Source organism: Electrophorus electricus, chromosome 20 (genome assembly GCF_013358815.1).
Source record: "Electrophorus electricus isolate fEleEle1 chromosome 20, fEleEle1.pri, whole genome shotgun sequence".
Lineage (NCBI taxonomy): Eukaryota > Metazoa > Chordata > Actinopteri > Gymnotiformes > Gymnotidae > Electrophorus > Electrophorus electricus.
In genome coordinates this window covers 9,317,524-9,330,588 of record NC_049554.1, presented here as the reverse complement: position 1 = coordinate 9,330,588, position 13,065 = coordinate 9,317,524, and the positions used below count along the sequence as shown (strand labels likewise).

The 13,065-nt window shown below is 40.3% G+C and overlaps 1 protein-coding gene across 1 annotated transcript in view; it reads right to left on the bottom strand.

Annotated features, from left to right (window-relative positions):
* Nucleotides 1-4,294: 4,294 nt before the first annotated feature.
* The window catches only part of iars1 (isoleucyl-tRNA synthetase 1), a 57,332-nt gene continuing 48,561 nt past the window's right edge, over nt 4,295-13,065 (bottom strand). Inside the window, exons 28-34 of the mRNA XM_027020349.2 lie at nt 12,661-12,756; nt 11,464-11,640; nt 11,011-11,131; nt 10,670-10,795; nt 8,391-8,534; nt 7,965-8,117; nt 4,295-4,550 (exon numbers count right to left, since the gene is read on the bottom strand). Of these exons, the coding sequence (XP_026876150.2) occupies nt 4,471-4,550; nt 7,965-8,117; nt 8,391-8,534; nt 10,670-10,795; nt 11,011-11,131; nt 11,464-11,640; nt 12,661-12,756 (897 nt within the window). The 3' untranslated portion in view covers nt 4,295-4,470. The remainder of the gene's footprint in view (nt 4,551-7,964; nt 8,118-8,390; nt 8,535-10,669; nt 10,796-11,010; nt 11,132-11,463; nt 11,641-12,660; nt 12,757-13,065) is intronic.

Sequence of the window (13,065 nt, the reverse complement as noted above, 5' to 3'; positions counted from 1 at the left end):
CAAACAAATTGCTTCTGGCTCCACCTCCTAGAACTTCAGAAGCATTTTGCTTGCTCAGCTGATGAAGGACTTCTGTCCAAAATGTCCTGTTTCTTTGGAAACCTTGCATATAATCACTATATCCAGCTATAGATATATGTATTAAAAACAAAGTGTTTTTATAAGATGAAAGTTGGAAAAACTTTGACAAGCTGTCTAAAGTGCAGTTTTGTTCTTTAGAACAGTAATTGAATCTTTATACCAGGTATGAAGGCTACAATTTGAAAATGTAAAGAGCATCATAATGGTTTTCTATCAAGTTGAAGTGATGAATAAAATTAAAAGACTAAGGATGAAGAACCACAACAAGACATTGCTACTTATTCCAACTCTAGAAAACCATTTTATCACCTGCTGCATTGTCCTATTGTTGCAGTATGTTCTTCATTCTCCTATACTGCCCGCTCACTGCCATAGCCAGACAGGGAACATCTTTGTGCACCGCTGCTTCTGGTCAGAATTGGCCTTGATCAGTGCCAGTCATGGACAAGTGAAATTTGAGCAAGAGGTTTCAGGTTCTTTTACGTAAAGTCCATTAATTATTTTGCCCATTACCTGGTAGTCATTTTCTAAAAAGGGATTTGGCAGATCTACTTGATGGATTTGTTGTCTGGCTCCTTGGGGAGTTATGTAAATACACATCATGCAATTGCGATGGTTATCACCTCTGCTGGATAAGGTGCTACGAACTGGCTAAATACATCTAAAGTGGGGCACCAAAGACTCTTTCAATCTGAACCCCTTGGCAGCCATATTATGGTAGCACAAATGCCTGAATGACTAAAAACCATTCAGTAGGGTTAAGTACTTAAGTGTCATCAAGGCCCAAACGTCATGTCTTCATCTGGATCCTCTGGATTTTCACTGAGGAACAGAGGGCTGCTATTGTGACTGGATGCATGTACCATAAAAGGGGAATAATTTGTTTTACTTTTTTAACTCCTATCTGTACCTTCTACAACTATCTCCCAAACTTGCCCCTTTAAGCTGCAGTGGCTAATAGTTGTGCCTGAAGGGAAAGGAAATGGTCAGCCTCCCAGTCCACTAAGGCTGAGCAAGCCGATCACTGACTTTCCTTTCTTTGTTAATCGGTGTACTAATCCCTCCACAAGGGCATCCTCTTTGGGGTTCTTCATAAACAGGCCTCTAGTCATCTGTACGTTGTGATCACATGCCTCACTGCAACTTATTAGCACATACCTTAAGATTTCAAACACTGCACACATGCATTCAAAGCAAGCCTTTCAATTTTCTGCAAACTGTTTTTCTATCTTGCAAAAAAAAAATCAATTATACCTTTCTCATAGCTGTAAGCAATGGTACCTAAAACTTGAATTCAGGGCATCAAATGCATATACATCCTTTTGTAATGTAATGCATTAAAGGTAATGTTTTTTTTATTCAAGAAAAATAGCTTTATATGACAGGAATTTTATGTCTACCTAATTATCACACATATACTTTCAATAGTAGTATTCTTTTTTTCTCCATCTTTTTCTTGCAAGAACACATTCAGATTCATGATCAAAATGAATTTGTTTAAAAAAACATTTCTAGATTCCTTGATTTTGAGGTTTCAAAACAAGATGACATTTTTGATATATCTTGATGGTAAAAAAACATACAATTACATTGCAGGTCTAATCCTAATACCTGACACGTTAGTATGGGGGGAGGGGTGCAAGTGTAAACTGCAAGTATAATTTTTTTTTTTTTGAGAATGTAAAAAACCCATAAGTGTAAACGTATTTTTTTGAGTTTAAAAGCCTTAGATATTCTAGTCCAGTTGTGCTTTCTCCCAGACATGGGGTGCAGATCTTTGTATGCGTAAATTTAACTTTCTAGTTTCAACACATTTTAAATGCTATGACCAATGTGTCCCCCTGCTTGCACAGAAGGCAAGTAGAACAGACTAACAATGAGATCAAAGCAAAGGTTTAAAGAAAGACCAGTTCCTAATCCCTGTCTTCCCAATGTTCTCTCAATAATAGCTTAATTATTTCTGATGCCTAAACAGTTGACATGGGCAAAGTGAGAACGTGATGAGCTGTGTGCGTGAGGGAACGCGTGTCAGCAGATGGCTGACTGGCTGCACTCTGCCCTGCTCCAACAACTTCAGAGGGAGTGTATGGAGAGTGAGCAGATGGCCCAAGGTGTGTTTAGCATTCACTTGGCAGAACCCTGCAACAGTGGCAGCAAAAGGCCAAGTCATCACTACTCGGCAAGGCTCCCATGGAGCAGTGAGGGTCTCTCCAAAAGTACCCAAACATAACCTTGCAGAGCTCCAAAAGGTGATGGGTAGTTGAGAGGTATTTACACAGAAATAGAATTGACACTTTTATACCATTTTAAGTGTGTATTTTTATTTATATACACACACACACACACACACTCACATACATATATATATATACACATACACACACACACTATATTGGTAAAAGTATTCGCTCGTCTGCCTTCGCACGTATATGAATTTGAGTGACATCCCAATCTTAATCCATAGGGTTTAATATGATGTTGGCCCACCCTTTGCAGCTATAACAGCTTCAACTCTTCTTGGAAGGCTTTCCACAAGGTTGAGGAGTGTTTATGGGAATTTCTGACCATTCTTCCAGAAGTGCATTTGTGAGGTCATACACTGATGTTGGACAAGAAGGCCTGGCTCACAGTCTCCGCTCCAATTCATCCCAGAGGTGTTCCATCACGTTGAGGTCAGGACTCTGTGCAGGCCAGTCAAGTTCTTCCACACCAAACTCGCTTATCCATGTCTATATGGACCTTGCTTTGTGCACTGGTGTGCATTCATGTTGGAACAGGAAGGGGCCCATCCCCAAACTGTTCCCACATTGAGAGCTGTTCAAAATCTTCTTGGTATGCTGAAGCATTAAGTTCCTTTCACTGGAATTAAGGGGCTGAGCCCAACTCCAGAAAAACCACCCAACAACATAATCCCCCCTCCACCAAACTTTACACTTGGCAAAATGCAGTTAGACAAGTACCATCCAGTGGCGGCATGCTTTACACAACTGTATCCAACTTTGCATTGTGCTTGGTGATGCAAGGCTTGGATGCAGCTGCTTGGCCATGGAAATCCATTCTATGAAGCTCTCTACACACTATTCTGAGTTAATCTGAAGGCCACCTGAAGTTGAGATCTGTAGTGATTGACTACAGAAAGTTGGCGACCTCTGCACACTATGCGCCTCGGCATCCGCTGACCCCGCTCTGTCATTTTACATGACCTACCACATCATGGCTGAGTTGTTGTCATTCCCAATCACTTCCACTTTGTTATACCACTGACGGTTGACTGTGGAATATTTAGTAGCGAGGATATTTCACATCTGGACTTGGTACACAGGTGGCATCCTATAACGGTACCAGGCTGGAATTCACTGAGCTCCTGAGTGAGACCAATTCTTTCAGAAATGTTTGTAGAAGCAGTCTGCATGCCTAGGTGTTAGATGTTCCAATCACTTCCACGGGTGTATTAAAAACCTGAATTCAATTATTTGGATGGGTGAGTGAATACTTTTGGCAATATAGCATTTTAGATAAATAGATAAAAAATGGGGAAAGCCTTTCTGCTCAATGTTTTCTTTAGGTCTTTCTGGTGACTTTGTAACAGTGTCCCTAGTTGTAGAAGAGGTGAATGACAGTATTGCTATGCCACTCAAGGTCAAAGGCAAGTATTGTTCCCTTATATCTGCAATTAAAGGACACAGTCAAAGCTACTAATAATAACAAAATGAGCTATATTTTTGTGAGGTAACTGTATACATTATGACACCACTTTACAATTATAAAGGGAGAGATGGCTCTCAGACAGATGAAGGCTAAGTACAGTTTGACAGTGAAAAAGCAGTGGACTGATTGAAATAATACTGTACACTGTTTGTCCAGAGGGCAGACTGGACCACTATGTTTTTCCTTCCCAAAGTTTTTTTTTTGTTTGTTTGTTTTGTTTTTTTAAATAGTAGATGTTCCTTATTTGTTGTGGCCTTCTGTCCACCACATGAAACAGAATAACCAAACCACTACTAAAGGAAATTTAGGAGTTGATAGGTGATCTAAGGTTATTGAAATTATGATCAGTAATTAAATAACATGAACTAAGTGCTGACTGTTTTTCCAAGTTACCAATTTAATAAAGAAAACTGAACATTATTGACCTTATAATTGAATAAGTGAGCTTTAGCTTTACAATGCGAAAAGCAAAGGTTTTGCCAGAGAGAAAATAAAGCAGTCCATCTTTGTTAGCTCAGAATGCATTTATTAGACATCTTAATTTGACAAGAAGCCTTTCATATCTATGGGGACTAAGATGTTGCCAGGTAATTTTGTTTTAGGCAGGAAACAGAAGTACATACACTGCTCTGATACCACTTTAGTGGGGTTCGCAAAGCATGCCTACTCTTTTCTGAGTCACTATGCTTCTGCAGTTGTTGGCAGAACTCGTACATACAACATCTTCGTGTTCAGAGTCTTCAAAGGGATCTCCGTGATTTCTGAAATAAAACCAAAAAACATTTAAATCAAATCAAAATTTATTTATATATAGCACTTTTTACAACAGATGTCACAAAGCAGCTTTACAGACCACAGGAACACATTATGAGAACGCACACATCCACAGCCCAAGTTAAAAATAAGATTGATGATGAATGTTTGAGGACATGAGGCCATATGTATCTCTACATCAGCCAAGTCTCATGTCTGACAGGGCTGTCGGAAAAGCATGGGGTTATGACCCATTTTCTCTAAGACACCAAAAATGAATGCACATTTCCCCATATATGGCAATGGACAACGTCTTTTTACCTAACTCTTGAAAGCCCATGGCTCTGAGCAGAATTCCACTATTCATCTCGGGTCTCAGTATCATTAATTCGTCTATGAGATTCAGAACAGATCTTTTATGCGATTCAGAAAAAGCAGGTGGTGGTTGTGATCTTCAAATATGCTCTATAAAAAAAACTACCAAAATTACAATTAGACTCAAGAATTGGCTAGTCAGAATGTCCTTCAAACAACCACCACCACCCCACATAAGAGGAAGTTAACAATGTAATTTTGCTACCCCTAAAATAAACAGCAACTGAGACCCTTATTAGGCTTGCCCAAATAATTAGGACACATTTTAAAGCCCAGCACACACAGACATACCCAGGGGACATGGCAGTGCTGGAGATTATGGTGAAGATCCCTTTCAATATTGGTAAATTAGAAGCGATTATTCATGCCCCACCAAATTGGCCCACATGCATCCTGATAAGCTTCAAAACAAATGCTGGCTGATCCCACTAAGGTCAGTCACAACTTTCTTGTCTTCATTTACTTGGGCTCATCACAACAATGCAGCTTAAGGACAAGAGCTGTTGCAGAGGTTGAGACAGTGTGCTTTGAAGAATGCTGACAAGCAAACGATTCTATGCTACTATAGCCAGAACCATGTTTTCAGCACAAAAGTAGTAGCAGCTCACCTTAGCTCTGACAGTGAGAATATAACGTTAGATTAACGTAGTGTAGCATTAGACAGGTAATCCCCTCTTCAAACTCTGGCTACCAGATAAGTGTCACCAGTGCTTAAAACTCAGACCAAGTATGAGCAATTGCTAACCTTACCTAAATAAATCTGAATCAGACATGTTTACACTGTACCAAACACTATTACCCTTAAAAAAAAAAAAACCTCACTCAAACTAATTAAAAATTGTCTGTCCCTTTTAAACAACATTAACATGAGACATTAATATTCTGCTGTAATCAAAATAATAAAGAACCTAGTGAGATGTTAAAAAGTTCTCCCTCATCTGATTGCCTGAGAGAACTTTGGTACAGCAATCTTATTGAAAGGCTGGGCTCAATGCAGTACAGGCCCCACAAGGCTTATTGTAGACTCAGAAAAGAAAGTTTGAAAACCTTAATATAGGAATGTGTCTCCCTGGCTCAGATGCCTGTGATCAAGCTATTCAAATATATATCTGAAAAGATATGAGAAAGAAAAACGCTTCTACTACTGCTGCCACTACCACCGCCACCAATTATAATTCATGGTGTGCATGGAATTTGAAGTTCGTAAATTACAGTGGTCAAACACATTTGTTAGTACACAAAAGATTAAAGCTGAAAATCTTTAAATGATATACATCGCACTTTGTTGAGAACAAAATTGCATAATGGTCAATGGAAACCAAAATCATCAAAATCATTAAAATCACACTGAAAAATCAAAGTGAAATCACAGGATGATTCAATGTGTGTCAATTTCAACACATCAACTCAACATGACTCAGTAGTGTGTATGGCCCCCCACATGACAGTTTGCATTCCCAACAATGGTATCCTGGGGATCTCCTCCCAGACCTGGATCAGGATATCATTGAGCTCCTGGATAGTCTATGGTGCTACTTGGTGGTGCCAGATGCACTTATACATTTTTGAGTTTCTCAAAAATGCCAAAATTGCCAATTCTGGTGTTCCCTTGTGAATGCCAATCGATCTGCATGGTGCTGGGCTGTGAGCACACATCCCATTAGAGGATGTCGGGCCCTCATGTCACCCACATGGAGTCTGTTTCTGATCACTTGGTCAGAAACATGCACATCAGTAGCCCAATGGAGACCAGTTTGTAGAGCTGTGTCAGTACTCCTCCTGCTTAACAGGACCAACTGATAGCCCTGAAGTTAACTGACTAGGTTTTATACTGTGATGATTAAGTGTTCACTTAAATTTTTTTTTAGCAGTATAACTTTCATAAAAGGAATAGTCCTAAAAAGCACAATTCCCCTGATTCTGAACTTAAGAAACCATGTACTATAGCACAACAAGCCAAAACAGAGACACTTCCTCAGGTCACAAACTACACAGACACCATGACCTTTAATCACCACTATGACTTTTATCATCATGTAATGTTAATTATTATTCATATCTTCAATTTCAGTATGCTATCACTTTGTAATTGACTCGGTATCCTTTTATAATAATTTTATACTACATTGTGGCTACCTCAAAATGACACTGCATGATGCTGTTTCACCTTCACTACGAAAAAGTGATATTAGCAAGTGAAAACGTCTTAAATAAAAGTGTAAATATCCAAAAGATCAAATTTTAAAGCTCAACTTATTTCAAGATGGTTTTACCCGTTAGCTTCAATTTTACAAGGTAAAATAAGATCACTGTATTGGCAGATACAAAAATCTTAAAAGAAGCAACATTTTCTGAAAATATATTTTTTTAAGTAAAATCAACATTTTAATAATCTCATTTTTACATCTCAAAATGATAAATATTACATATTTACACTAGATTTAAGATGTTTCCACTTGCTAAAGGGGCACCATAGAAGCAGAGGAAGGGACAACATGAAAAGTGCACTTCCAACACTCTGTCCCACCTAACTGTGGCGGGATTAGTTTCTGCACATGCCATAGTGATCTTACATTCAAGGTCTGGGCTGAACCTCTGCCCAAAGATTAGGAGTCAAGGAACAGGTTCACACTGCAACAAAAGACTCACTGGCTATACTGGGAGAACCAAAGCGAAGGTTAATGGAAGAGGCGGCACGATGCCCTTAGCATGAACCTAAGCCTCGACTTCATTTCATTTTTTCAACACATTCGGTCATCGGTGCCTAACGGGTTAAGATCGGCTTTAAATGTAATTGGACAATTGCATGCAGATGAAGGGGATGACCAAGATCTCAAAAGAGGGATATATAGTTTAGACAGTCTGACTTGGAAACATGTGATCTGTACAGAAAATGGCTCCTTAAAATGGTCTAGAAACTGTTCAACACTGCTTATAGATATAGATAATCTAGACTGCTGTATGGTTTATGCAGGGGTGAGGTAGAGATTAATTTAATTTAAATTTACCATATGATGGTTAGACAGTTTAGACAAGATCTGACATACCTTCTGTGAAATCCTCATCCATGTAGACCTTAAGTCTCCTTCCCCTGAGGCCAAACATTTTAGCAGTCTCGGTGAGCAGCCCAGGGTAATGGAGCCCATTCTGGCCAACTGGATTAGCGAGCAAGAGAGTGCCCATACCTCCACTATGGCATTCTGCAAGAAGGCAAATCACACTGTTAAACAACTAAAGCCCACACCTGATTCAGTGGCAAAACTACAGAAGTGATGATAACCACTTTAAGAACCATAATAGTCTATTTCTTTTGCTGCATGGTTCTCAGGGGGCATGCTCTCTTTTTTTTCCCCCTTTTTTGATTCATTATGTTTAAGGAAGTTTTGTTCTTGTTTATATAGTTTACCTTCTTTATCTATGGTTAAAAACAAAAAGAAAGATTAGACAAGGGAAACAGCTAATGGAAGGTATACCTGCAGGACTAGCATTGATAAGTTGCAAGTTGATGTATGGGCACATAAGAGCGTCTGGAGCATTCATTTCTGTAGGACTGGCACCTGAGTTTACCAACAAGGTCTTCCCACTCAGTGCCAGCAGATCACTGTTGCCTGTTAACTCTGTAAAGAATAAAACATGTTCATTTATAGCACAACTGCATCTCACTCTTTTAATCTTGTTTTTAACTGAATTGTGTGACAGCAGGCAGTTTAAAATAAAGTTAACAAAACTTTATAATAGACTCCTGTAGGCTTTTAGAGGGTAGAGAAGGGGAGAGTTCATCTAGCTCACAGAGACCAAGGAGCAAAGATTAGACAGAAAAGGGCAAGCAAAACCTCCAAAAGTAATAATTTAATCTTTCTTTCCAAGCCAGAGTTAAAATGACAAATGATGCTGGAGGATAGTGTTTCAAAGGAAGCCGTTTTATGCAGTATGGCGTAATGACAAAGCCATTGACTGAGCGCCGAATCTGAAACGGTATGACATTATCACGTTCACTCCTCTGAAGTAAACCCACACCCTGACGCTGTGGTGTTTCTTGGCTGTGGCAGCTCTGAGAGGAGCCGTGCCCCAAGAGCTGCCTGACTGACAGTGACGTGCTCGGTTCCAGGTTTGCGTGCCCCGGGGCAGTAAGTCAAACATCCGATGGCAGGGGTGCGGGATGCGGTGCACTGCTGTGCCTAATCTTTTACTGCTAATTAATGGCAGAGATGATGGCAGTTTCTCGAGCTCTAGAGTCCAGTCCTTCTCACCGCAGCTCCTCATCTTTGCAAGCTCATCTCATTAATGCCTCCTCGTTGTAGCCAGTCAGTCATAGGTTCACATCTGTTGTGCTGGCAGTAGGAGTTCTGACTAGATTATTTTTAATCCATGAGATTTTTCTTCCCATTTCATTAGCAAGTCAATGAGGAAAACAGTGTAGCATTGTACAAACATTTGGGTCACTTCAGGTCACATTTATATTTGTAATTTGATTCAATTTGTCTGGACCAAAGCAGAAAATGATACTCATTGATTTGCACCAGAGTCTGAAAGGCAGCATTCTCTAACCAACTTGCTATAACAAACCACACTAACAGAACAATCACACCAGGTTCATTTGAATCAGTAATACTCTCTAAAACAGCTGATTTCTGATCATTTCTATAAAATCATCCATTAGCAAATTATTTAAAAAACACACCTTGAGCATGTGTATTAGTTTAAGCACACTAATAATACAACAATTAGATTTGTGTCACTTAATATGCAATTATGGGGATCCACCAACAAAATTTTAGCCAACAAGCAAAGTTCTTGTACATCAATAACACTAGCTTCTTTTATGGGTTCTTGGGGATTTTCTGTGAATATCTGCTCAATTCCACAACTAGGGTCATTCAGAACCGCTGGCTAGTGCCAAACTAATGTAGTATCCCATTATACTCTGTGCCTTAAGAAGTGTAGATGAAAAGAATTTTTTGGAAGGTAGTGCGGTGACAGATTGGAGCTTCCACATCTCCCGAGATCCTACATTCCCTTCTCCTCAGACCCTTGTTGGCAGAGGCTCCCTTCAGTGGAGCAGAACCCCATTGGCAGGCACCCGTTCTCCCCAAGAGGCCTGCAAGAGGACATTATGCCTGAAAAGAGATGATGGACAGTAACATAGGCCCAGAAGGGAGAAGGTGCCAAAAAAATAAAAATAAATAAATAAAAGGGGTGGAGGGGTGGTTGATGGAAGGCAAGGACAAGAGAATAAAAGGTGCATTCCAGTCAGAGGCAAGCTCTCTCTAATTTGGATGTGTATGGCGCGGGCCCAATTTGAGAGGACGGCCGGACAACTGTAGAGTTGTCTGCATCTCTGGAGACCTTGCTGTACTTTAATCTCACAGCCTTCTAAGTGCACTGTCTGCATCACACAAGAAGGAAAATTTAGTTGTGTCTGCTTCAGGAACATAGCCCTCTCCAGATTAAACCAGGGTCCTGGGAAGTTTACATTTGATGGCAACCTCTGTGATAAATGAGAATGCAAACTCGGTATGGATGCCATATGTTCAGCACAATTACTCTGCCCATTCTGTAAAATGTGACAATTAGTGGGATAGGATGAGCCTTGTTCTCATTCAAAATATCACAAGGCAACAGAGGTAAATTACATTAGTAAAGCTTTAAGTGTTACATTTCGTAGTAGTAAATTTGTGTGTAAAAAAGTATAACATTTACATGCCTCCAAAAAAGGGCAGGGAGAGTCTCTTCCCATAAAACCAAGTCTCACCTGTGGTCCCACTGAACACTGCCAAAGGGCCATTGTTGAGTCGGAAAATACTACGGCAAACCATTTTAAGCTTCTCCAAGTCCAACTTGTTGTCTCCCTTTGGATTCTCCAGAAGAATCATGCCCTCTAGGAAACAAAGCCGGTTACAATGGCTTCGTCAGCTACATAATGACGTTTGACAGATCAACAGATGGAAAACGCGAACCAGACACATCCATTTAGTAGACATTGTTTAGTCACTGAGGTGTGATTAGGTCGGCCTGTAACAATAACCACGGCAGAGAGCATAGTATCAAATGGAAACAGTCAGTCATTCAACATCCATCTACATATCTACTTACCTTGCTGCTTGTTGCTGAGGTTGACTTTGAGGTTGACATAAGCACAGACGGGACCAGTGAGAGGCGCTGTGCAGATCTCCACTCCCCTAACAATAGTGAGGTCCAGGTCGGAACCCTTTAACTGCAGCCAAGTATACCCAGTCAATTAATGGGTCATGACATTTCAATGCATTCTACAATTAAGAAACAAAAGGGGGGAAAAATAGAGTGCACTCTGCAAATAACTAAACATTAACAGTTTTTGTATTGGACTGCTAGTAATTTGGATTGCTTTGAAGTGAAAATGACTATTAACCAATGGTTTCTTAATTCTTTCATGAACAACTGTCTCTCAATATATTGTTAGTTTATAAAAAAGACAGCCACCGTGGATTTCAGATGTTACCTTTGCTTACAGATTGCACTGTAAATCCATATCACAAGTATGAAGATCAAGATTTAACCAGCATTCACCTGAGTTCTCTCTTGGACAATTATGCTGGCATTCTTAGGTACTGGATAGGGCTTGAGTGGGGCTTTAGTAGTTGCTAGGATAAAATCTGTATGCGCCTGGATGACTTTGTCTAGATAGTCCCCTGCAGGCTCAGAGCTGTAGTAAACAGCGATCTCATCGGATGGGACCAGATGACCCTAGAGTGCACGCGAGCACGCGAGAAAGAGCAAGAGCAAGCGACAGAGAGAGAGAGAGAGAGAGAGAGAGAGAGAGAGGAAAAAAAACAAAAAAAACCACAAATCACTAAATATGCATAGGTGCTAATTATACACATCTTCAAGGCACGAAAAATTCTGAATCCCATGTAAGGCATAAATCAAACTCATCTTGCATTTTCCTTTACAAACAGATTATGGTCCTGTCTAAATACTCAGTTTAGGTAAGACCCCTAAAAAAACTGGGCAAACAGTTTTTCAACTTTGTAAGAGAGTTTGTTTTTCAACTTCGCAATCTTGGATCTTCACTGGAACTGGCTCCAAACCATAAAGAAGCTTTCTCCATTTTCCTTGAACACTTGATACCCTCAGTTACCTCCTCTCATCTAGGGAAACAATGAAAGAAAAAGGGGGGGGGGGGGGGGGAAAAGAACCTAATTCCCTCCCATGGAAAATTCCTCCCGTTTTTCAGAGTTTCAATAAGAGAGGAATTCGAGCTTGGCAGGCTCCCACCGACCCCCTTCCCTTCCCATGTACATATATACACGCACACCAGGCAACAGTCTAAAGTAGAAAAAGGGTTGTTTATTAAGAAAGGCAGAAGGAAATCCCTCCTATTTTCTTGATTTCTATAACACCTCATAATACCATGGTATGGTAGCAGGGTAATTCTTCTGCTTAGTAAAGCCAAACTGTCATGATTGCACTGCTGCCCTGATCCACGAACTTGTACCCTCCATCCATGCACCCTCACCTCCCCACCCTTTCAACTAGCAGAGCCTCTCACCTGGGAAAGGCAACACAGCTGGACCTGAGAACCGAAGAAAAAGTGTAAGTAAATGGAGGAGTCAGAGCCACATGGCAAGAGTCCACCAAAGGAGAGGCCCAATTTCCTGCTCATGCCATTTGAGGGATGACGTCCTCCATCAGTGAAGCTCATTCTAAAAGGCGGCACCCTGATGCCTAAGGGTCTGCCAAAGAGTCGCTGCCGTAGTCGCTTACCTTCTTGCGTAGCTTCTGAATGCGGTTGATTACTTCCCGAGCCACGCCTTCATCCACCATGGACTGGTCAGGGGTAATGTCTAAGAGCACCAGCACCTAAGGAAATGGATTACAAAATCAGGGTCTAGCTCAGCCTACAAGTATTTTCCCTATTAATACATATTCATAATATGAGGATACTCTGAATGGCGACAAGACCGCACTATATCTAAATGGGTTGAGGAAACATTGGGGCTAAAGGATATATATTGGTTTGGAATCTTTTATCTTCAAATGCTGGAGTTGGCACAAACACCATAAAGACAAATGCATTTTATCTGCTAATCCGATGAGGAAAAAAAATGGGAACAAATGGACAATCTAACCTTAAAATAAATGATGTCAGATGCCTAGGCCCTTAGACAC